Source organism: Cyanistes caeruleus, chromosome 22, assembly GCF_971803275.1.
Source record: "Cyanistes caeruleus chromosome 22, bCyaCae1.hap1.1, whole genome shotgun sequence".
Lineage (NCBI taxonomy): Eukaryota > Metazoa > Chordata > Aves > Passeriformes > Paridae > Cyanistes > Cyanistes caeruleus.
In genome coordinates, this window is record NC_141722.1 from 2,507,529 (window position 1) to 2,519,386 (window position 11,858).

Below are 11,858 nucleotides of genomic sequence, written 5' to 3' on the forward strand. Positions count from 1 at the left end.
TTCCTTTTACTCGGTGTTTTTTCCCCCCTGGACAGGAGTTTGGTGTCAAGGGGGAGTATGCAAATAGGGTCTTAGAGATGGGCAGGAGTTTGTGGGTGCTGGATCCTGTTGATTCTGAAGTCAGCACCTGGGTAGGTGCAAACACAGGTCTTTATTTTTATTATTTTTAGATTTGGCTTTTACCCTGGTGGGGGTGGAATTTTCCACCAGGCACCAACCTCCTCCCCCTGTCTAGGTCCATCAGCTCTTCATTAAGCTTTTCAGTGGGTGGCCAACCTCCTGACTGCTTCCTGCTGGTTCATTTCTGTGCTGAATGGGCAAGGTATGAAGAAACCTGCTGGGAACAGCTGAGCACCAAAAGCGTTGCTGAGGCAAGACAGGCGTGTCTGATCCCCAGCCTTCCCATTACTTGCCTCTGTGATTGATGCCTTGTAATTACCCTGGATATATGAGCCCAGTCTCAGACAGCTGTAACAAGAGGGTCTGAAGAATCTGGACAAGGCTTTTCTTCCTTCTTGTTTGAAAGAGATGCTCACAGCATGGTGGGGATCTTGAAATCCCACTGGGAACTGCTCTGGGGTCATTTTCCTAGCCTGTGGCAGCTTTGCAGGATTGTTAAGTACACAAAGCAGTCTCAGTAGCTTTCCCAACCCCTTATTCCAATGCCATGGGGCCTAAGGCTGTTAAGAGTCATTAGGTCAGGAAAGAGAGGTTATCTTTCCTGATCTAAGCTTATCTTTCCCTACAGGCACGGGAAAAGAATACATGACCTTGCAGAATTGAGCTAAATAGCTTAAATCCTAGAATTTACCAAAAGTAAACAGCTACACTTTCTCCACTCTACCATGGAGCTTGGGCCATACTCAGGATATGCATTGAAAGTGAGGGCAGAACTGCCCCAGAAACAAAATCAATTCCCTTGTGCCAGGTGATTAATTAGTAAACACCACCAGTCTCTGCTAAAGCATGGCCTAGTACAAGAGACATTTGCATTTTATTGTATATTATCTAGGAAATACTGTCATTCCTACTTAGTGTTATCCAGAATGGGAATTCCCATAGTCCTATTAAAAAGAAAACAGGAAATACAATACAAGGAGAAAAGTTAGGAAGAGAATTTGAACCTTCTTCTGGAGTGAGTGCAAATGTGCCAGATGATCAACTATGAAGAAATACAGTTTAGGAGTGCAATATAAAAGCAATTTGACCTTCTTTTCCAGGTTGGTAACTGCTGATATAATCCCCTTGCATAGGTACAGCTGACAGGAGTGTTTCAGTCCCCCTGCCAGCATTTCTGGCATGGGAAAGTTACCAGAATCTGTTACTGTAATTGGCATAACCATGAGTAGCAGCTCTTCATCCTGCAGACCCTGGCCTTTGGGCTTAGTCTGGAGCCTGAGCTCAGAGGTTCAGGTAGCTCTGGCTGTTCAGTGAGAATGGCTCAGGGAGCCTTTGTGTTGGGGACAGAAGAGCACAGTGTGGGTGGATCAGAGCAGCACCCTGCTCATGGGTTAGGAGTGTGTCCATTGTCAGCACAGGAGCTGCTGCTTTCCCCAAAGTCAGTGGACGGAAGGAGGAAGAGATCAGAAGAATTTTCACTGCTGAGTTGGAGAGTTCAACAGCTCAAATGTATCCTCCACAACCTGCCAGAGGCAGTTCTCTAGTGGGAAGTCATTGTCCACCAGGTTGACCAAGTAATAGTTGTCATGGATGTACTGGATGATCATGCGAGAGGGTGACTCCTCTTCATAGAGCTTGGCCCATTGCTCAATCCACAGCGCAAAGGCCTCGTCCTGCCATGGGAATAAAAAAAGATTTGTCACTTGTGAAACATCTCCATGTTACTTAATTTAAGATACCCAGTGTTACACACGTCTGGCTAAACTGTGGCTTGTTTCTTCTCAGTAAAAATGGCAAGAGTTGAACAAGGAGCTTTGTACTTTCCAGTCAGTGGGAAGTACCCAGAGCTGAAAGGAGACACATTTGCAGTACAATGGATGGCTCAATGCTGCCCCTGTGCGTGTAAGAGGGGAGGAAGAGCCACTGTCCAGCACCCTGAGGCCTGGTGCAGTGACAGCAGTGGCTCCAGATCCCAATTACTGGGTGCTTTGTGTCTGGGAACAGCTCTTGCTGGAGCTGAAGCAGGAGGAGCAAGACCTGTACCTCTGCAAACCAACAGCCCTCAGCTGTGAGGAGTGTCAGAGACTAAAACTAAACCAGACATTCTCAACTTCCAGGGCATCACAGCAATGTATCCAACAGAAGGGAGGACTCACCTTCCAGGAGAGGAAGCTTACAGGATCCACCACAGTGGGCTGGATGATCTCCCTTCCTGGAAAGATACCCCAGGTGACAGCATTGGGTTGCAGATCTGGAGCATTGGTGATATTCTGGCCCTGCCAAAGGAAGGAAAAACCTTTCTGAAGCAAGTGCTGGAGGAGGAACTGAGTGAGTTGGAAGAAGTGTATTTACCCCCTCCTTGTTAAGGGACCAGACAGCTGCTGCACACCGCAGCTGACCTGCTTTACTTTCCCTTCCCTTCTTCAGCCCTCATGTCTGAATATTTGGTATTTCTCTTTCCCAGGGTGGTGAAAAGAGTGTCCTGTGAATAACAGCTGTACCTTGACATTGACAATGTGGTAGTTCACTCGTAACTCGTACTTCTTCAGCACTTTGAGCAGTGCCGTGACAATTTCGCTGGAGGTGAAGAACTCCAGGTACGCCTGCAGGGAGGGATGGAGAAGGGGGAAGAGAATCAGGGCCTTAAATCACAGCAAAACTGGACAAACACAGGTAAACTGTGACATTTGTAGAGTCTGGGCTGCTTTGTATGTTCATCCCCAGAGACATGTACTACAGAGGCTTGAGCAAAGGGCAGAGCAAATTAGTAAGTGAGCTAGGGAAAAACATAACTGAGGAGAACAGCCCAGGAACAGTGCACTGAAGAAAGCTACACACTTCCTGTTTTGCATCCACACAAGGAGACAAGTTGGAATGAACTCCAGTATTACCACAACTGCTGCACAAGGAAGCAGTCTGCCAGAATGCTTGGAAGAAGCCTGAGCTTAATCTTTATTTTACAGCAGTGTCTTGCCAAGGCAGCCCAGCCTGGTGAGAGCAGAACTCGGGGGTCTCAGCTGGGCTCTCCCAAGCACCACTCCCTGTCCTTGTCTTTTGTTCACAATTCTCCCCATGTGCTTATACAGCCAAATTCTGTGCTTGGCTGCTCCCAACAACTGCTTCCCCTCCCCCCATTTCCTGGCTATTTCGTGAGATGATGGATTTCCCTCACCTCAGGGGAATTTTTTCCTTTGAAAACATAACTGCATTTGCCATCTGCTGGTCTCTGGCTTTACCGTTTGGATCCCTTTTGAACAAGGATGCTTTGTTTTCCGGTATGAGTTACTTGCCTGACATCTACCTTGATGGGATATTCCTGTCACAGTCATTAGGCAAGGCTCTAGGGCCTGAAATACCTGACAGGGGAGACAGGCATGGCAGGCATGACTGTTTGCAGGCCAGGGAAGGAAAGGAACATTATTTGAACAGCACAGTGCATGGGCCAGGGGTAACTGTAGTGAACTCTGCCATACAGAAGGACAGAGGAAGTTTTTAAATACCCCTTTGTCACCATGAACTTGCTGGGTGGTAGGGATACTGCCTCACTGGTTCCCATTTTGTGAAAAACCTGGATGTTTTGTGCATCACTGAATTGGGGGCAGGCACATGTGTATATATAAAATCTCACAGCCCTGCTCTAGAAATAAATTACCAATAGTTACTTGCTGAGAATAACACTGTGAAACTCCACAGATGTTCAATAGATGTTTTGAGGTGGGGAAAAACAGCTGTGAAGTCAGCCATAGAGATGGAATTATGGCTCTTAAGACAGCAAAGGAGCTTTGCCTTATCTCACCAAGAACTCATTATGATAAGGCAAGAGCAGGATTATGTGGATGTGAGCCTGGGACCTCCCAGCCCAACACAAACCAAACTAGGTCAAACTTTGCTGCCTAGCCCAGAGTAATACAGTACCTTTTGGAAAACATAACCTCCACTGGGCCCCCAGCCTACAATGGGGTCTGTGGATGGTTTGCCATTGATGTTTGGCTGGGAGTTGATGGTCAGGATTCCTCGTCTGTTGACCTTCTCCAGTTGGTCCTTCAGAAGGTTGGTTTCAGTAGCAAGAGGGTCATCGTTCCAAGGCATACATGTAACCTACCATGAGGAGAAAGGATGGCTCACAATGGATGTAACAACCCTTTGATTAACCATCTAGGTGTTGAAGGAATTCAGCAGTGTCTTAGGAGGCTCAAACACACCTGCTTCAGGAGAGAATTCCCAAGTTTGGTTCAAGGGTTAGGATATGCACAACTGTAAGAATGACTGCTGAAGTCAATCAGTACTGGTCCTGTCATACTGTAGTACCTTTCCTTTTATGTTGAGCCTTAGCTCTGGCTGCTGGACCCCCTTCAACCAGTGTGCCAACAAATCCTTTTGGACAAAGTGCCAATTCTTCTTTAGAAGAACAATGTGGTACCAGGAGCAAGAGGAAATGTGCACTTATTGCTTGTGCTACACTGTCCATCCTTGCCTGGGCTCTTACTCACCTTGTACCCATTCCTGTTGGGTTCTCCAGTGATGTAACATGTGAACACCTCAAAGACACTTTCCTCACCAGTCAGTTCTTCTCCCCACATCTTCAGAAGCTCCTCCCGGGGAGACTTGCTCTTCAGGTAGAAGAGGTAATAGTCCTTCAGTTCCCCAAAAGCTGGAGAGGAGGAGTTACCCCTGTAAGGGTAGAAGACACACACCTGAAGTCACTGAGGAAGATGAGCTGATTTGGTGATGCAGGAAGACAGCCAACTAGCACTAGAAGTACACAACAAAACCCACCTAGACACCAAAAGTCTCAACATCTTGGTGCCATTCGCCTCACCTCACTCAAATCCAAGCAACAGGGAAGCACTTTGTTACAAAGCCACCTCAAGTGTGCCCAGGACATCAGGCTTTCTTACCACAGCTCTGCCTTACTGCAGTGACAGCTTACCATCGCCCATTGGGGAAGTCATCCCACTCCTGGGTTCGATAGATGTAACTCTTTGGCCTGGAGGCCCAGAAGATTGGCCTGACATCTTCCACTCTTCTCTTGGGGTGAGCACTGACTGCCCAGGGCAGAGGGCGCCTGCATGGGATGAGCAGATGTTAACACAGTTCCTCCGCTGACTTCCCACTAAAGGCTGGAAACCTTTCCCATGGTGCAATTTGCCCCTGGGGAAAAATAACAGGGGCTGAGAGGAGTTCTGTCTGTCAAGAAGTAGGACAGGAAACTCTTCTTCCTTTATGGAAAAAATTTCCTACTTAGTTCCTTCACAGGATGCTCAGGAGGGTCTATTTAATGTTAAGGTACGGGACTAACCCCTGAAATTGGAAAAGGTAAGGGCAAAGCACTATGGGAAGTTATTTCAAGGGAAAATAAAAAACAGCTGTCAATTTTCCTTTGCTTCATCTCGTCTGTGGACTCAGAAGTCCACATTCCCTTTCTCAGCTGCAGAGAACCCTAGAAATACACAGTGGGAGCATACCCCTACCCCATAAGGGGTTGTGATGGGCATCAAAAACATGCTTCTTAAGTGGCAGCTCTAAGCTCTAGGTTTTTTAAGTCCCAGAATGGCTACTTTAAAGCTACTTGACTAAAACAAATTCCTCCCTTGGCTGTCTCCTCTATTCCTCCCAGCTTTTGCTGGAGATCTGTGGGAAGGGTGAACTTGCAATGCAAAAGGTGATAAAAGAAAAAAAGGAAAAAAAGAAAAAAAGGAAAAAAAGAAAAAAAGGAAAAAAAGAAAAAAAGGAAAAAAAGAAAAAAAGGAAAAAAAGAAAAAAAGGAAAAAAAGAAAAAAAGGAAAAAAAGAAAAAAAGGAAAAAAAGAAAAAAAGGAAAAAAAGAAAAAAAGGAAAAAAAGAAAAAAAGGAAAAAAAGAAAAAAAGGAAAAAAAGGAAAAAAAGGAGAGTACAGGGGATGGAGGGATGGAGGGATGGAGGGATGGAGGGATGGAGGGATGGAGGGATGGAGGGATGGAGGGATGGAGGGATGGAGGGATGGAGGGATGGAGGGATGGAGGGATGGAGGGATGGAGGGATGGAGGGATGGAGGGATGGAGGGATGGAGGGATGGAGGGATGGAGGGATGGAGGGATGGAGGGATGGAGGGATCTAACAGCAGCCAACACATTCTGCTCACCTTGGATCCTCTTTCCATATGCCCAGGCGCTTCAGGACTTCAGTGGTAGCCACCTCCCGGTTGAGGGTGTAGAAGTGGAGCCCGTGCACCATTCCACTGTCCAGCAGCTCCCGGCACATGGACACTGCCAGCTCTACCCCATAGCTCCGGATAGCGGCGTCGTTGTCCTTGATGGGCTCAATCACATCTTTGATTTCCTGAGGCACTTCCAGCTTAGAGAGCTTCACCAGCTGGCGCAGGGAGTGGTAACCCTGCAATGAGGATGCAGATTGTCATTTTTCCAAGACCCCTTTTTGCCATCCCAGCAACACAGGTACTTGATCTCAATTTTGTGGCAGGAGATTTAGAATTTGGGCTCCTGGAATCTACTCCCTGGCCCCATCTCTGGGATTGTAACACAGTCCAGGTCATGTCACTTTAGGTGATTTCTCCCCACGTCCTTGCCTGAGCCCAGTATGCTGACAGTGACCTCAGGACTTGCAGACTATTGTCCTTTATATCCCGTTTTGCCATATGGGCACAAGAAACCTTTTCATCTTGTTAAAGCTGCCTAAGAATTTAATTTGGCAAAACACCTACAGCTTTATTACACTCAGCAGTCTCTCTTCCCTGCAATTTTGTGGAGGATATTTTACAGACCTCTCCCAGGCTCTGACCCACAAATACCAAACATCCTAGATCCTTATTCCCTCCCTAAATCCAAATTACTGGATTTCACCTGTATAGGGAAGATGCCAGGAATAATGGGGCAGGTAATGCCAATGGCTTGACAATCCTTCATGAACTTGAGGAAGGTTTCTGGACGGAAGAAAAGCTGTGTAATGATGAAGTCTGCTCCAGCAAAGACTTTCTCCTTCAGGTGCCTCAGGTCTGCCTCATAGCTCTCTGCTTCAGGATGACCCTTGGGGTAGCCTTCGGGAAGAAGGAATGAAAAATGTGGTCAGGACAACATGCAGGAATTATGAAGTATCCAATCTGATTGTACTGTCACAGCCCAGGTCCAGAGAGGGACTGCTGAGCTGATTTCTCTGTCTCAGACCCTAGCACACACTCTGTGACAGAAGGCATTTACCTGCCACACAGATGTCGAAGTAATCATCAAACTCATTGCGAATATGCTTAACCAGATCAACAGCGTAGTTGAAACCTTCTACTTCTTCCTCCCATTCCTCACCAGAAGGATCTGAAAAGAGAACAAATCCACAGTTCTCTCCAACTGTCTGCTGAACTCACATCTGCTAGTTCTGTAAAAACCTCCCAAATCTGCATTTCACCTATGGACTGGTTTTGTCTGCCCTTGAGCTGGAGGGACTGTTAACAAAGGGCTCAGGTGAAACACAGTCTTAGCATTTAATTTCTGCAGCAAGAGGCTCTAAACCTTCTCTGTTTTTACTCTGGAATGGAACACAACAGCAGCACAGCCTCACTACACATCACAGGACAGAAGGATTCACCTCCACGCAGCGCCATGATGTTCTTCAACCCAAGTCGCTTGGCCTTCTGCAGATGCCCTGTGATGTCATCCTTGGTCTGGTTGCAGCATGTCATGTGCAGGATGGTCTCCAGGCCACAGTAGTTCACTGCAGTGTTGGCAATAATCATGGAAGAGGTTTCCTTGTCAGATCCTGGGTCCCCTGCAGGGTGCCACGTCACATCAATGAAGAGGGGACCACCTGCTCCCATACGGTCAAACCTGCGGGGTTTAGAGCTGTGATAGCCTACACCAGGCAGCCAAATCTCCTCCCTGTGCCTCAAATACCTTGCTCACTGCTAGAATGCCAGCAGCAGCATAGACCACAAAAGTGTTGCACTAAGAGTTTAGCAAGTGGCCAATGGAAAAAAGGAAACACATCCTTGAAGGCTCAGTGGGGAAGAGCTTACAGTTTCTTAGAAGATGAGGCAACTGAGGTGTTCTCTGCACAACAGACTTTCTCCCTGCATGCTGCAATAGACTGATAAAGCTTCTGACAGATAGCAATCCCATTCTTTTTGAGATGGGAGACTATGCTGCAGCGCCGTGTTGCCAGTGTGAACTGTAGAGGCCACAAAAACAAAAAGATGGACCAGAACTCTGTTGTGTTCCTAAGTCTGCCTTAAAAAGGAGACAAGGGCTTCCCTAACTTGTCTCTCTCCTGTTCCAAGGTGTAACAGGTCCTTCTGCTTAACATATGGCATTGGCATATAACAATTACAAAAAGAATTATTTCCCCCAAGTAACTCCATGGTAGCTCCTGGGGTTCCAGAATAACTCCTAGCTCTGCTGAGACCTATCAGCTTTCATTTAGTATGTAGATGTGGACACCCATGCCAGAGGCTAAAACTGTAGTACTGAGGCACAAACCATAGTGGCTGGCTGAATATTGAAAGGAAATGGGAATCTGTTTCAGAGATTTTGCCACACTGTCCATCAAGGAATATTTTCTGCTTTTACCAGGTACTTTTCTGCCCAGCATTGTGCTTCAGACCCAGAATATGACATTGGGGCTACCCCATCTTCCCAGGGCATGGGAGAGGGGAAACAACCTGGCCCCTCAGTAATCCCACCGTGACACTTAACTCTTCAGGGCCTCCAAGGAAGACAAGTTACTTGGTGTCCATTACCCTCCTCAGCAGGAAAGCACAGCCCCATTACCTGCTTCATCATCACCTGGAAGGGGAGACAGAGCATGGGGCAGAGCCTGCCTCGTTAACTATTTCCCTGCCCTCCACCACAGATATATCCCCTCTCCTACCCTGCAGCGCTCACCTGGAGATGAGATTGACAGCAGCATTGGCTGTGCGTGGAGGGAAGAACTCCAGGGAGAACCACTTGTCTCCAGCATCCTGCCGGCGGCGCATCTTCTCCCGCAGCCGCTCGTGTCGGTCAGCATCAAGGACGGGCGTCGAGCAGCGCGAGTTGTCCTTGGAGCTCTCGCTTCCGCTGCTGCTGCCGCCATCAGACCTGGAGCTGGAACTGGCACTGCAGGTATGCTGGGTCTCATTAACCATGGTGAGAGCTCTGGAGAGGGGAGCAGAAGGGGCACGGTCAGTACATGGGTCTCTGCACAGGGAAGGTATTGCTGGGGTGGGCAGCAGATGATTAAAGAAGCCTACACCAAGACCCAACATTCATCACCATCGAGGAGTCCCTTTTGCCAGCTTTCACTGTAAGCTTTAGTGGGGGATCTGGCCAAAACACAATAAAAAGTGTATGTGATACTCAGATACAGCTGAGAAGAATAACTTCATGCCACTTTGGTGCAGCTCTTCTCTGCTGGGTCAAATTTGGCTCTCAGAAGAATCAGGTCAACATACTTTGGCCCTGACTACAGCTCAGCAAGCCAGGATGTCCATGTGAATTAGGTGGTGGCCTCTGTCATCTTGTGGCCTTGGGCTGGGCATGCCAGCAGATTTTTTTTTTGCCTACTGCAGCCACTTCTTAGACTGTATCCATCTTCAGAGTTTTCATCCTGTTTGCTCCCAAAAGGCAGCACTGCATTGCAGAGTAGTTAGGAAAGTCAGTGCTAATGGGTCAGGTACTCCAGAATGTTTCTGACATAGCAATACTTTGTGCAAAGTACAGAATCCCCTCTGACCAGGCCATCCCCACAAAGTGTCCTTTGTTTTCTTTGCTGGCATGACACCTGCATTTCCAACCATTAGCCTTCTCCACGAGACACACCATTTCCACAGACAACTGTCCCCTGTGCCAGTCCCATTGCACACACTCAACTAACTCTTTACCAGATACACTGTTCCCTTTGTCAGTAATTGTGGCTGTGTGGAAATAAGGCCAGCAGAGACCATCCTCCTCTCATTGCTTTGCAACAAGATCAGCTGTGTTTGCTTGGCTTTACAGAAAGCAAAACAGCACTGCAAGTCAGTGCTACAAGCAGGTTTAGGAAACCCAACTCCACTTAGCTCCACAAAATGCCCCAACCTGTGCCTTTAAAATGAAGTAGGGATTAAAGACAGTTATGCAAGAGCTAGCACAAAATTTGGATCTGTGTTATTTGCTTTAGTACCTGCCAAAACTAAAAATTGTCACTGGGAAGCAGCATGTTGTCCAAGCATTACATAACTTGGGAGCCCGTTTTGGAGGAAGCGGTTGCATGAGCCAGCACACTTTCAGTCCTTATCATAAGCTCTGTGGGTTTAGTTCAGCCAAGAAGACTTTGAACTCATCTTCTACTGTTTACACTTGAGTTGCCAAGCAAAACCCTTTAGGAGAAAGTCTACTTTTACCACCTGAGGAAACTCTCCAGCTGGCAGGAGATGTGAGAAAGAAGCGCAGGCCTTCTGTTCCAAGAGGAAGTGGGAGCCTTAGATCTCTTGTGTACCAACATAGCAGCTGTGGTAAAAATCAGCAGCACAGACTTAATGACAAGTGAAGCAAACCCAAATGGGTGAACAGTCACAGCCTTGACCAAGCTCAAAGGACTTTGCCTAACACCCACATGGCACTAATCTGGGAGAATTATCCACAAGCACACATTGGTGATCAAGCTAGCGGCTCACAATCACATGCTGTCAACTCCCAGTATCTCATTCCTAGCAAGCATAGCACAGCACTGTAGGTAAATCAAAGGAGCTTTGTTTTCTGATTTGAGATTTAACACCCATCACATGGAAAAAGCGTTCACGTCTTTATGCCTCTATAAAATGAGACTTGCTGTTGAGGAAAGGTCTGTATCTTACTAACAATATCAAATCACAAAGATATGAGAAAGGCTCACTTAGATTTTTGTCTACAGGCAGCATTTGAAACCATTTCCTTACCATGATATGCATCACAAATTTGCTGGCAGATACTTATTGCAAAGAGAAAAAAGATAAACCTAAACAACAAGAACAACAAAGTAAGACAATTTTAAACACCTGTCAACACTCCTGCTCCTGTCTGTATCACATTGCAGAGCTCAAAGATGCGTGGCTCAGCACATTGCTGATGCTCAGCATGGATTTACCTGCTGTGTCTTTATGATGCTGGTGGCATTCAAACTCCTTCCAGCCCCGAGCTGCCACCAACACACAGAGGGTGGGGTCTGCATCCCCCTAAGCTCAGTTTTACCCTCAAGACTAAACTGGGCTGCACCAGATGCACGTTTCTCACAGGCTGCTCCAGGGCCACGCTATCAGGAGGCTGAGCCCCGGGCCCGCGGGCCAGAACAGCTGAAGGGGCAGCGGCTCGGCCCCGGGACAGCCCGGGGGAAGGGCCGGAGGGAGCCCCACAGGCCGCCGGGGGAGAAGGGGAGCAGCAGCACCTGTGGTCGCTAGTGCCGGGGGAGGCTCGGGGCCGGACACTGCAACTCGATCGCCCCTTCGCCTCAGCTGACCCCGCCGGGAGCACAGCCCGGCCCGGAGCAGCCCGGCCCGCCGCGGGGAAGCCCCGGCGCTGCGGCGGCGATAGGATCCCCGTTCCCGGGCCCCGCTCACCTGCGGCCGGTGCCGGGCGCTGCCCGGGCCGCGCGCCCGCCGCTCTTTAAAGGCGGCCGCGGCCGGGCGGGTCACGTGGGGCCCTGCGGCTGCCCTCACCCGACATGGCGCCGCGGGGCGGGGCCGCCCGAGGGCCCGGGGGTGCGGCCAGAGCGGGCCGGCCAGGCGGGACCGGCGGGGCTCGGGGATCGCTGTCGCCAAGG

The 11,858-nt window shown here is 48.5% G+C and overlaps 1 protein-coding gene across 24 annotated transcripts; it reads right to left on the reverse strand.

Annotated features, from left to right (window-relative positions):
* Nucleotides 1-960: 960 nt before the first annotated feature.
* Nucleotides 961-11,792, reverse strand: MTHFR (methylenetetrahydrofolate reductase). 24 transcript variants are annotated; one of them, XM_086860280.1, is made up of 15 exons: nt 11,187-11,685; nt 10,999-11,057; nt 10,468-10,570; nt 8,987-9,238; nt 8,798-8,887; nt 7,695-7,933; nt 7,313-7,423; nt 6,959-7,152; nt 6,241-6,491; nt 5,051-5,185; nt 4,611-4,791; nt 4,036-4,218; nt 2,622-2,723; nt 2,277-2,396; nt 961-1,793 (listed from the first exon to the last, which is right to left on the reverse strand). In XM_086860280.1, exons 6-15 carry the CDS (start codon nt 7,921-7,923, stop codon nt 1,596-1,598), a joined length of 1,704 nt encoding a protein of 567 aa, XP_086716406.1. In that variant the 5' UTR covers nt 7,924-7,933; nt 8,798-8,887; nt 8,987-9,238; nt 10,468-10,570; nt 10,999-11,057; nt 11,187-11,685; the 3' UTR covers nt 961-1,595. The 24 variants fall into 24 exon arrangements, with proteins under 24 accessions (XP_086716406.1, XP_086716402.1, XP_086716403.1 ...); XM_086860276.1 differs by lacking the exon at nt 10,999-11,057 and having other exon boundaries at nt 10,245-10,570; nt 11,656-11,730; XM_086860277.1 differs by lacking the exon at nt 10,999-11,057 and having other exon boundaries at nt 11,656-11,728.
* Nucleotides 11,793-11,858: the final 66 nt, after the last annotated feature.

Excerpts from the sequence above, each read along its gene's own strand:
- MTHFR (XM_023940616.2), bottom strand. The coding sequence starts at position 9,348 with ATGTTGGGTCTTGGTGTAGGCTTCTTTAATCATCTGCTGCCCACCCCA. Across the intron at positions 7,934-8,986 it reads GCTGTCAATCTCATCTCCAG|GTTTGACCGTATGGGAGCAG; the intron begins GTGAGCGCTGCA and ends TAAACCCCGCAG. Across the intron at positions 6,492-6,958 it reads CTGGCATCTTCCCTATACAG|GGTTACCACTCCCTGCGCCA; the intron begins GTGAAATCCAGT and ends TCCTCATTGCAG.